Source organism: Gastrolobium bilobum, unplaced genomic scaffold, assembly GCF_033153095.1.
Source record: "Gastrolobium bilobum isolate Gb01-03AN ecotype WA unplaced genomic scaffold, APGP_CSIRO_Gbil_v1 utg2193, whole genome shotgun sequence".
In the NCBI taxonomy this organism is placed as follows: Eukaryota; Viridiplantae; Streptophyta; class Magnoliopsida; order Fabales; family Fabaceae; genus Gastrolobium; species Gastrolobium bilobum.
The window spans coordinates 325,431-337,488 of record NW_026897609.1 but is presented as its reverse complement, the minus strand read 5'-3'; the positions used below and the strand labels follow the sequence as shown (position 1 = coordinate 337,488).

Genomic DNA, 12,058 nt, shown 5'->3' with positions numbered 1-12,058 from the left:
AATGAGTCTAGAAAGAGCAATACTAGGGAAATTTCTTGTACATAATGGAAGTACTGAGTTTGGTATTTCTTTTTATTTAAAAATAATTTTTATTTTCTTTTAACATTAATTTCTTTTTTATAATTCCCTTCATATCCCAATTTTTTTTTCTTTTCGATATTGCTTCGACACCGACACGGGACACGAGATAAGACACGACACAACATTCTCACGCGTTAATTCTAAAAAATGTTAAATTTTAACATGTTAGAACACTTTTTGATATTATATAATATTCTTTAATTTATGTAGTATATATTATATTTAATATTCAATAATTTAATAAAAATAAAGCTAAACTTATAATACCCATCAATTTTGCAAAGAAACATAAGATGTAAAACTAGTTGTGTCTCATGTGTAACGTGTGTCAATTGGTTTAAATAAAAGAGATTTTATGGTAATTGACGTTTCGCATTAATGATAATTGACGTTTTAACGTTTTGCATTATGGTAACGTTTCGCATTAATGGTAATTGACGTTTTGACGTTTCGCATTAAGGAAAGTTAATTAGAAATAACTGTGATAGGCCAGTTATATAATAGTTTATATGGTCAGTTTTCACATAAGGGTATCTGATAGAAAACAAGCGTCCTTCCGAGTCTGCCTAGAAAAGTTGTATTTTATCCTTATCAAAGAAGATAAAAGAACGGTAAAAGGGTTAAGGCTTAGAGAAAGCATTCTACTGTTAAAGATCTTCCGCAATTATGGACAAAGGTATGTTTATGTGAAACTCATGAATTTTAAAGATCCTGTGTCATGTTCTTGATTGATTACTGTTGAACATGAATCATGAATTACTGATTTATTGATTAAATTGCTTACATGTGGTATGAGAGCATGTGTTTAAGAATTTGTGTTTTTCCATAAATAATTATGAATGAATTCCTGATTCATAAAAAGTTACGGCTTTTTAAAATAAAAATATCAAAGCACTTCTCGATTTTACAACCGAAAATCAATTATGTAAAGCATCAAGGAACTGAAAAGAATAAAGGTAAGAAGCATGAAAAGAAAGGAGGAGGAGGAGGAGGACCCCTTAAAGTGAATGAGACCTCTTCTTCTAAAATCCACAAAAAAGAAAGTAATGCAAAGATGAGGTGTCATTTCTGTAAGAAGGAAGGGCATTTCAAAAAGGACTGCCTGAAACGTAAGGTTTGGTTCGAAAAGAAAGGTAAGCCTAGTGCTTATGTATGTTATGAATCAAACCTGGCTGAAGTTCCTTATAATACTTGGTGGATTGATTCTGGTTGTACTACTAATGTCTCTAATACAATGCAGGGATTCCTTATGACCCAAATCACAAAGCCAAATGAAAAGTTTGTCCTTATGGGCAATAGAGTGAAAGTTCCGGTGGAAGCTATTGGGACTTACCGTTTGATTCTCGACAGTGGTTTTCATTTGGATTTATGTGAAACTCTTTATGTACCTAGTATATCTAAGAATTTAGTTTCAATTTCCAAACTTGATGTTGCTGGATACTCTTTTAAATTTGGTAGTGGTAGTTTCAGTTTGTACAAGCACAATCATTTGATTGGTAATGGTACTTTATGTGATGGATTATATAAATTATGTCTTGATAATCTTTATGCTGAAACACTTATGACTCTGCATCATAATGTTGGTACTAAACGTACCTTAATTAATGAGTGTTCCGCTTACTTGTGGCACAAACGTTTAGGACATATTTCTAAAGAAAGGATGAAAAGATTGGTAAATAATGAAATCCTTCTGGATTTAGACTTTATTGATTTAAATGTTTGTGTGGATTGTATTAAAGGAAAACAAACAAAACACACAAAGAAAGGAGCCATAAGGAGCACTCAGCTTCTTGAAATTATACACACTGATGTATGTGGTCCGTTTGATGTTAATGCCTTCAATAAAGAAAAATATTTTATCACTTTCATTGATGATTATTCACGTTATGGTTATGTCTATTTGCTGCATGATAAGTCTCAAGCTGCAAATGCTTTGGAGATTTATATTAATGAAGTTGAAATGCAATTAGACAGAAAGGTGAAGATTGTCAGGTCTGATAGGGGTGGTGAATATTATGGAAGGTATGATGAAAGTGGACAGCATCTGGGCCCATTTGCTAAATTTCTGGAAAAGCGTGGTATTTGTGCTCAATACACAATGCCCGGTACACCACAACAGAATGGTGTATCAGAAAGGCGTAATAGGACCTTACTAGATATGGTTAGGAGTATGTTAAGTAATTTTTCTTTACCTGTTTCATTGTGGATTTATGCTCTAAAAACTACCATGTACGTATTGAATAGGGTTCCTAGTAAGTCAGTTCCAAAGACTCCTTTTGAACTTTGGACTGGAAGGAAACCTAGTATAAGACACCTGCATGTTTGGGATTGTCAGGCAGAGATTATATACTACAATCCGCAAGAAAAGAAACTGGATGCAAGAACAATCAGTGGTTATTTCATTGGTTATCCAGAAAAGTCGAAAGGGTATAGATTTTACTGTCCTTATCATTCTACAAGGATTATTGAATCCGGAAATGCAAGGTTCATTGAGAATGGTGAAGTTAGTGGGAGTGAAACACCACGTAAAGTGGATATTCATGAAATGAGAGTACAAGTTCCATTACCTTGTAGCTCTAGTAAAATTATTGTTCCTTATGCTATTGAACCAATCAATAATAATGAAGGACGAGTTGATGATCCCACTACTCATGAAGGAATCATTGTTGATGAACCGAATGAACCCATAGTAGAAGAACTACAACAAATAGCATTAAGAAGATCTCAAAGAGAAAGAAAACCTGCTATTTCTAATGATTATGTGGTATATCTACAAGAGTCTGAATTTGACATGGGTATTCAGGATGATCCAGTAACGTTTTCACAAGCCATGAATGGTGATAAATGGTTAAATGCCATGAAAGATGAGTTGAAATCTATGGAACAGAATAATGTTTGGGATCTTGTTGAGTTACCAGAAGGGTGCAAGAAAGTTGGTTGTAAATGGGTCTTTAAGACCAAACGTGACTCTCATGGTAACTTGGAACGTTACAAGGCCAGACTAGTTGCAAAGGGATTCACTCAGAAAGATGGCATTGACTATAAAGAAACCTTTTCACCAGTTTCAAAGAAGGATTCTTTAAGAGTTATTATGGCATTGGTGGCTCATTATGATCTAGAGTTACACCAAATGGATGTGAAAACCGCCTTTCTAAATGGAAATTTAGATGAAGATGTGTACATGGACAACCAATGGGGTTCATAGAAAAGGGTAAAGAGCACATGATGTGCAAACTTAAGAAGTCAATATACGGACTTAAACAAGCTTCACGGCAATGGTATCTTAAGTTTAATGATACTGTTGTTTCCTTTGGATTTAAAGAAAACATCGTTGATCGATGTATATATCTGAAGATCAGTGGGAGAAAGTTCATCTTATTGGTTCTGTATGTTGATGATATTTTGCTTGCAACTAACGATCTTGGTCTTTTAACTGAGACTAAGAAGTTTCTCTCTAGTAACTTTGAAATGAAAGATATGGGTGAGGCAGCTTATGTGATAGGAATAGAAATATTCCGAGATAGATCACAAGGACTGTTAGGTTTGTCTCAGAAAGCATACATTAATAGAGTTCTAGAGAGATTCAGAATGGAAAACTGCTCATCATCTCCAGTTCCAATTCAGAAAAGAGATAAGTTTAGTCTCATGCAATGTCCTAAAAGTGAATTGGAACGAAAAGAAATGGAAGCAATTTCGTATGCATCATTAGTTGGGAGCTTAATGTATGCTCAGACTTGTTCGAGACCAGATATTAGTTTTGCAGTTGGGATGTTGGGTAGATACCAAAGTAATCCCGGTATGAATCATTGGAAAGCTGCAAAGAAAGTTCTGAGATATTTGCAAGGAACTAAAGGCCACATACTTACTTATAGAAGGTCTAGCAACCTTGAAGTTATTGGATACACAGATTCGGATTTTGCAGGATGCGTAGACACAAGAAAGTCTACATGTGGTTACCTGTATTTTTTAGCTGAAGGAGCTATATCATGGAAAAGTGCGAAGCAGATTGTAATAGCTGCGTCCACTATGGAAGCTGAATTTGTGGCATGCTTTGAAGCCACGATTCAGGCTAAATGGCTACGGAACTTTATTTCAGGGCTTGGATTGGTCGACAATATTGAAAAGCCGCTGAAAATTTATTGTGATAATTCTGCAGCAGTCTTCTTTTCTAAAAATGACAAGTATTCCAAAGATGCTAAACATATGGAATTAAAGTACTTTGCCGTTAAAGAAGAGATTCAGAAACATAGAGTGTCTATAGAGCATATTAGCACCGATCTTATGTTAGCTGATCCCTTGACGAAGGGACTACCGCCCAAGACATTTACTGGTCATGTATGTAAAATGGGCATTATGTCAGCTAATGAATGATAAAAAATTATAGTTATGTATTAAGTGTTGACACTCTGAGCTCATTAATGAATATGTGTTTCTGTTATTGTCTTATTTTCAATTTATGTATGCATGCAAGTATATGTGATGATATTGAAAATAATTATGGTCCGTTATGAAGACATTATTGTTGGACATAATGTACACTTCCTATTAAAGTATCATGTTAGGAAGAAGAGTCAATATAGTAGTACATGGAAGGGACTGTGCCGACTTGATAGCATACAACCGCCATGACTCATGTTGATTTTATTTCTAATAATGAATTATGATGACGTCAATGTATGGAACCTCTAGCCTAGTAAATGCGCATTATAGTGAATGTTAATTAAATCATGAAGGGACACCTTATGACATGAGCCAAGTGGGAGAATGTAAAACTAGTTGTGTCTCATGTGTAACGTGTGTCAATTGGTTTAAATAAAAGAGGCCTTATGGTAATTGACGTTTCGCATTAAAGGAAGTTAATTAGAAATAACTGTGATAGGCCAGTTATATAATAGTTTATATGGTCAGTTTTCACATAAGGGTATCTGATAGAAAACAAACGTCCTTCTGAGTCTGCCTAGAAAAGTTGTATCATATACCTATCAAAGAAGATACAAGAACGGTGAAAGGGTTAAGGCTTAGAGAAAGCATTCTACTGTTAAAGATCTTCCGCAATTATGGACAAAGGTATGTTTATGTGAAACTCATGAATTCTAAAGATCCTGTGTCATGTTCTTGATTGATTACTGTTGAACATGAATTATGAATTACTGATTTACTGATTAAATTGCTTATAAAGATATCCTAAATATTTATATTAAACTCAATAAAATAATAACCATAATTCAATGAATCTAATAGTTGAAACTTAAAATGTAACACAACATAATCTTTAAATTTTTTAAAAATCTTTACAATGTCAAAAAGTGTCAAAATATTAATAAGTATTGAATATGACAAGTCAAAATTTTTGAAATATCGATGCGGAAGTATGGTATGTTTTCTCCAATACTAGCTACTCTGCTAGTTTGCTACTGCTACAACAACACTGCTAAGCTGCTACTTATATCCATATTCTTACTAGGACACGTCCTCATCTTCGTACTTTCACTTACGGCATGTCAGCCTAATAATTGCATTAGATGTCAATAAAATTGAAAATAACGCCACCTACGTAACTCACCAGTCACCAATGAGCTATGAGTCTATGACATACGTTAATGCAATATTTTATATATTGTAATTAGTGAATCGATTTTTTTTATGTTAAAATTTTATACATCAAATTTTTATGTTATCTCTCTCTTTATTAATATTAATTGAAACTGATCATTTTAATACATGTAAAAAAAAAATAGATACAAAAGTTTATCATAATCTTCTTTTATTAAATTTTAAAACGAGAACATCCATTCCAATTGAAACCATTCATTTAGGATATGTTTGGTGTATAATATAAATTAATGTCTAATAGTATAAGATCTTATTAAATTTTAATATTATTCAGCATTTGATATAGTATTGTATAAGATAGTATTGTCCAATATTTAGTAATGCACTGTAATAGATAGGATACAAATAAATATTTTTAACAAAAATGTCTTTAATAAAAATTTATATAATTCTTTCAAATATGTCATATAATATTAATTTTTATAAAAATCTATTGATCAGTGTTTCTAAGAAATATATTACTTTTTATAAAAATAAAATTTCCATTATTTTAAAAATTAATATATTAAAAAATTAATTTTTATTTTAATATACTAATATTAAAATAATATATTAATTATTGAGAATTGCATTGTTAGTAATTTTAATACATCAACCTCTTATCAGACCTAATCTCACACCCTTAGGGCCTGTTTTATGAGATGTATAAGGCCTGATAGTATAAGCTTATACTATACGTTGTGGCATTTTTAGTTGTTTGGTGTGACCATGGTATAGTATAAGCTTATATAGCAAGATCTTTTTATACATCAAAATGATGTATAACTTAATCAGGCCTAGGAGGGTTGGACTAGGCCTGATAAATGTTGATGTATTAATCAATACAATTATTTTAACATTAATATATTAAAATAAAAAATAATTTTTCAATATTAATTTTTTAAATATTGAAGATTTTTATTTTTATAAAAATTAATATATTTTTTAGACACACTGATAAACAGAATTTTATAAAAATTAAAATCATCTAATATATTTGGAAGAATTATATAAATTCATTATTAAAAGGTATTTTTGTCAAAAATATTTATTTCTATCCTATCTAGTATTATACAGTGGATTACCAAATATTGGATGATATTATCTTATACAATATATTATCTTATATAATATCATATCAAACGCTGGATAGTATTAAAATTTAATCAGATCTTATATAATTAAATCTTATACTATTAGGCCTTATCCTATAATGTATATCAAACATGTCTTAAGAACTGATTAAGTTATACGTCTTTTTGATGTATTAAAGAGTTATCCTATATAAGCTTATAAAATAGTCACGCTAAACAACTAAAAATGTTATAATATATAATATAAACTTACAGTATCAACCTTATACGACTTATTAGTTCAATTCCCAACATGCCAGATGAGCCACTAGTTTATTGTCATTCAGTGATTATGAAGTATCATGCATCCTCTTCCTAGTGAAGACAACAGCCTTTCCAGTACAATTATTAAGAATCTATCTGCAAGCACTGTACTACTGCCTCGTGATTCAGTTACTCTGAAGTGTCATGCATCATCTTCAACAATCTAAATGCTTGTGGAGTAAAAGTAACGATAAACATGGCAGGAGCCAATTAAACGCAAACTAATACTATTACTGTTAATCCTCATATTTATTTGCAAACCAGAACCAGATTGAGGACTTAAATACAGCACTTAAACACACATATGATTATTGAAACATGTAGGATTTGGATATGTAGTCTTGCATCTCTTTTATTCTAATGTACAATAGTAAAGGAAATCACACGATCCTTTAGATAGAGATGCTATTAGGAATTCCTCTGCAAGTTAACCCTTCCTTACTGGTAGGATGAAGCAAAGTGTAAGGCAATTCAACCGGCCCAAGTCGATTGCTGAGACTCGCATCATTGTTCTTCTTTGCAAATTTTTGCTCAATTTCTTTCAGCTTGTTTCCAAACTTTTGAAAAGCTTGTAATGCCCTTGAATCGGAGGTCCAATATGGATTGTCCCTCTCTCCAAGGTAAACCTCATCAGAAGCATGCCTTGACAAGATCTCTATCACTGAAAGGTCAATAAGAGTCTGAAACTTTGGTGTAATTGTTCTCAAATAAGCCTTTTGTGGGGTCTTCACCATTTCATCATATTGTACAGTTCCTTTCTCAGGAAGCAATCTTCTACTAATAGTTGGACGGTTCAGGATCAAACCTCCATAAGGATACTGTCCAAAATTAACAGCTGCATGGAGAGCTGAAGCAGTCCATATGATAATAGTGCATGTTTCAATAAGCTCTTCAACTGTCTGCAACTTAGGCCACCATGGCTTATCTTTCAAATCACCATGACCTACCTCTACAGCTTCTTTCCACATAAGTTGTAGTTCACAGTCATTTTTGACATCACTATCTGTTGTATAATACAAGGAGACATAATCTTGGACCCATGTCTTAATAGCATTCCATATCTCTAGTCCATCAACAGCATAAGGGTAGTCCTCTATCAAAAGACGAAGTCCATGTGGGCAAGATGAATCCTTAACTGCCACTCCTCTTAATCAAGCAAAAATACATGCATGCATGTAAATTATTAACATCAAAACTCACTTCTAAATTTACAGCACCACTATGGTTTTTAGTTCCATATATGGACAAGTTCATGTTTCAATAATATAACACAAAAATATAAATACATTTCAAACCTTTATTCCCCTTTAGTGCATACTGCTATTTTTTAGTGCTCTAAGTTTTTATGGATTACCTCTTGATAAGATCAGCAGGTAGTGCTTGATCAGGGAAAACCCAATTCTTATAAACCGCTGAAGACATCTCCACAGCATATTTTGAGGGCAAAAAAGATTTCTCTATTATGCCATCAGCATTAATTAGAGATTGCCTTGCAAGTGCATTGATGTTCATGGTGTCACGATAGTGAGGAGTCAGAAGTTTATAAATAGGGTGTAGCGCACTAAGCTGCCTGTTTGTTGCTATGATGAATGGCTCAATCACTGCATGAGTATTTAACCTATGAACACATGAAAAATAAAATAAAATTGAGACACAATATACATAGTGCATACAATTATATACACATAGGGAGAGATTGAATTTGTTTATGTTGATTGTAATAACAAGATTGATACCAATGGCTCATAAGTTGATGATAGCAAGAGTCATTCACGACCACATAAGCTTTGGCTAATAGCCAAATTGTACTCTCAACACCTTGGTTTGCAGGTAAGATGACTTGACTGACGGCACCTGATTGATCTCCATCAGGATGTGGCAAACTTAATTCAATGGCCACTGGCTTTAAACTCCCATTCTTTTTTAAAAAAAGGATGGTCCTTGTGGCATAAGCCTTGGCATAAGTCTCATTTACTCGTCTCAGATATGGCATGAATACATCATGGTAATCTAAGATAAATAACCTTCGACTAGCAAGTGCCTGTTCCACAAAATTAATTTTAATTACTTGTCACCTTTAATAGAAAGCTATTGTATTTTGTCCTTCAGTGGCTCCAATTAAGACACTAAAATATATTTACCTCGTTCAATGTGCACCCATCTAGCTCAAGGTCTTCTGCGTTTATCTTACTGGTTTGATCACCATAGATAGTGGGATCTAGATTGCTTTTTGGAGGAAACTCCTACCATTCATTAAAGAAGAATATCATGTAGAAAGATGATAAAACGTGACTCTCCATTATATATACCATTCAGTTTATTATTGTTATTAATATCAATAAACCAATTTAATATGGACAACATGATTCTGTTAAGCAATAAACACTTGAACTTACTTGAAGACCACGAATTACACAAGGATTTACACCAGCAAGCATCTCTCTTGCAAATTCATCATCAGTCATCCATGCAGACTTGTTCGCTGCTTAAGTATAATAAAGAAAATCATTACTGAATGGAATGACTTCAAAAATAGCATGAGTTTTGCATTTGTTTCAAATATGATATGATATGAATGATGATCCAAGTTGTCCAAGTATAATTGAACTACAAGTGTTCATTTAATATATATTTATCACACGTACCTTGAATGATGTGAGGTGTTGGAAACTTGAGCACTTGTTCACCATCAGTGCGGAAGAGTTCTTTGATCACTGGTAAGGGGCTAATTGTACTAATTACATCTGTAGGCAGCTTAATTCCACCTTCATAGAGGTCACGCACATCTTGGAAGCTATCAAACTCATTCGGGGTAAAATTCATAGCAGATTCGAAAGCTGGTAAGACTAATTGAGACAAAGATTTTATTCCATATGAAAGAAAGTCCGAGGACTTCAAGTGGCCAAAATTTTCATCTCTTGGAACATAAACTTCTCCTGGTTTCTCACATCTCGGATCTATTAAAAATGAAACAATAGCAATTCAGAATCATAACACAACATTACTAATGTTTCACAAATAACTCTTACCATTTAAGCAATTATATTCACACAATTTATATAATAAAAGGGATTAATGTTTTTTATTTCCTACAAAAATATAAAAAAGTACGGGCCCGTGTGAGGTTATGTGAAGAGAGAGAAAAAAAAAATTATGGATCGTACACATTTTTATATGTGTATAATCTATGAAGCACTGACACTTTAAAAATCTTGACGTGTCGTGTCCGACACTTCCCGACACTCTCGGACACTCCGAGACTCCCCGACACTCCAACACGTGTTATAGAAATTCAAAAAAAGGTTCAAAGGTTGCGTTGAGATTTTAGTTTCAATTATTAGATTCGTTGAATTACGATTACCATTTTATTGACTTTAATATAGATATTTGAGATATCTTATGTTTCTTTTCAAAATTTATGAATATTAGAAGTTTAGATTATTTTTTTTGTTAAATTATTAAATATTACATAAATTAAAATTTTTATGTAATATCAAAACGTGTCCTAACGTGTCGAAATCAAACATTTTTTAGAATTAACGTGTCAGAGTGTCGTGTCGTATCGTGTCACGTGTCTCATGTCCGTATCGGTGCTACATAGTGTATGATAAATAAAATTATCTCCTACAACATGAAAAACACTAATCCCATGATATAGACACAGACACAGAAGACTAACCTTTCCTTGTTGGATATCGACCAGTTCTTCCTCTGCGAGGGTAGGGATAGGTGCTAGACCCCCCAAGAATTGGACGAACATACTTTTCACCAAAATCCGGATTGCCCAAATCATTGTACACATCGTAATCATAGATTCTATCATATTCCTTGCGCTCTCCTGTTCCATCTCCCCTTAAATTCTTCAATTCTTCTTCTCTGTATTTGACAAGTGGAGCTGGTGTTTCACTAGGAAGATATGTCTGCATTATATTAAATGAATTTTTTCATTGATGGCTTAAAGTTCAATAACTCGCATGAATAACCAATATTATTAGTTGGGGACACGTCACTAGAAAAATAATATAGTAATGTTTAATAGATTTGATAAATTGCTTGGTTAGGAAAATATAGATTACCTTGTTGGCAAAGAAAATGCGTTGGCTTTTGTAAAGTTTAGAGTTATAAACCCATGAGTTGCATACAAAATGGATGGTTCCTTGGTTTGGGATGTCTTCAAGAGTTAAACTCTTGAGGAAAAACTCAACTTGCATATAGTTCTTTATGTAAAATGCACCAGGAATTCCCATGCTATCATCCCATTCAAAATGAATGCTGAATGCAGATTCCCCTGCTCCCAAGGTTGGTAACGAGGCAATAATACCTTCCAAAAATGTATCCTTACCAACTTTCCCTTTTCCATTTGCTACAAAAGTTCCACACATGATTTAGTCACCAAAGTCAAACTATATAATATATAAAGTAACAAAATATGTTTAATGTAGAAAGTGAAGTAGAATAAGAAATTAAGAACAAATTAAATTGACCATCAGTGTTGGTAGCACTAATGAGCTGGAGTGAGACGCTACGGCCCAAGAAAGCAGTGAGGGTGTCAACTGTGGAGCCAATAACGTTGATGCCGGTGCCAATTAGTCCTCCAACGTCTCCAGTGGTAACACTAGCGATGGAGTCGAAGTCCAACACATTCTTGCGCATTAGCACCACTGTCCCTTTGATCTTATGGCCTCTGTTGAGGATTCCTGTCACCCCTGAAAACATCTTTTGCTACTTCGCGAAGCTATACCAACAATTCTATTTGCAAAGTGAGAGAGTAAGAAGAAAAATACTATGTGAATTGCAAGCAAACCAAGCAAGCTATGCAGTGTATTTATAGCTATTCGATCTTCTTGTTTTTTTTTTTTGGAAATTATTTATAGCTATTTTTAGTTACTTTTTATTATTCAATGTGTAGTAACTTCATTTTGTAAGTGATAACGGTTGTTTTGATGGATATTGAGATATATAGAAAATTTTAGTACAAGTGTTTCATT

The 12,058-nt window shown here is 33.1% G+C and overlaps 1 protein-coding gene across 1 annotated transcript; it reads right to left on the bottom strand.

The window, feature by feature from the left end:
• Nucleotides 1-7,462: 7,462 nt before the first annotated feature.
• Nucleotides 7,463-11,786, bottom strand: LOC133308524 (seed linoleate 9S-lipoxygenase-2). Its single transcript, XM_061509146.1, has 9 exons — nucleotides 11,555-11,786; nucleotides 11,147-11,433; nucleotides 10,750-10,990; nucleotides 9,716-10,027; nucleotides 9,467-9,552; nucleotides 9,212-9,313; nucleotides 8,807-9,111; nucleotides 8,425-8,688; nucleotides 7,463-8,216 (listed from the first exon to the last, which is right to left on the bottom strand). Exons 1-9 carry the CDS (start codon nucleotides 11,784-11,786, stop codon nucleotides 7,463-7,465), a joined length of 2,583 nt encoding a protein of 860 aa, XP_061365130.1.
• Nucleotides 11,787-12,058: the final 272 nt, after the last annotated feature.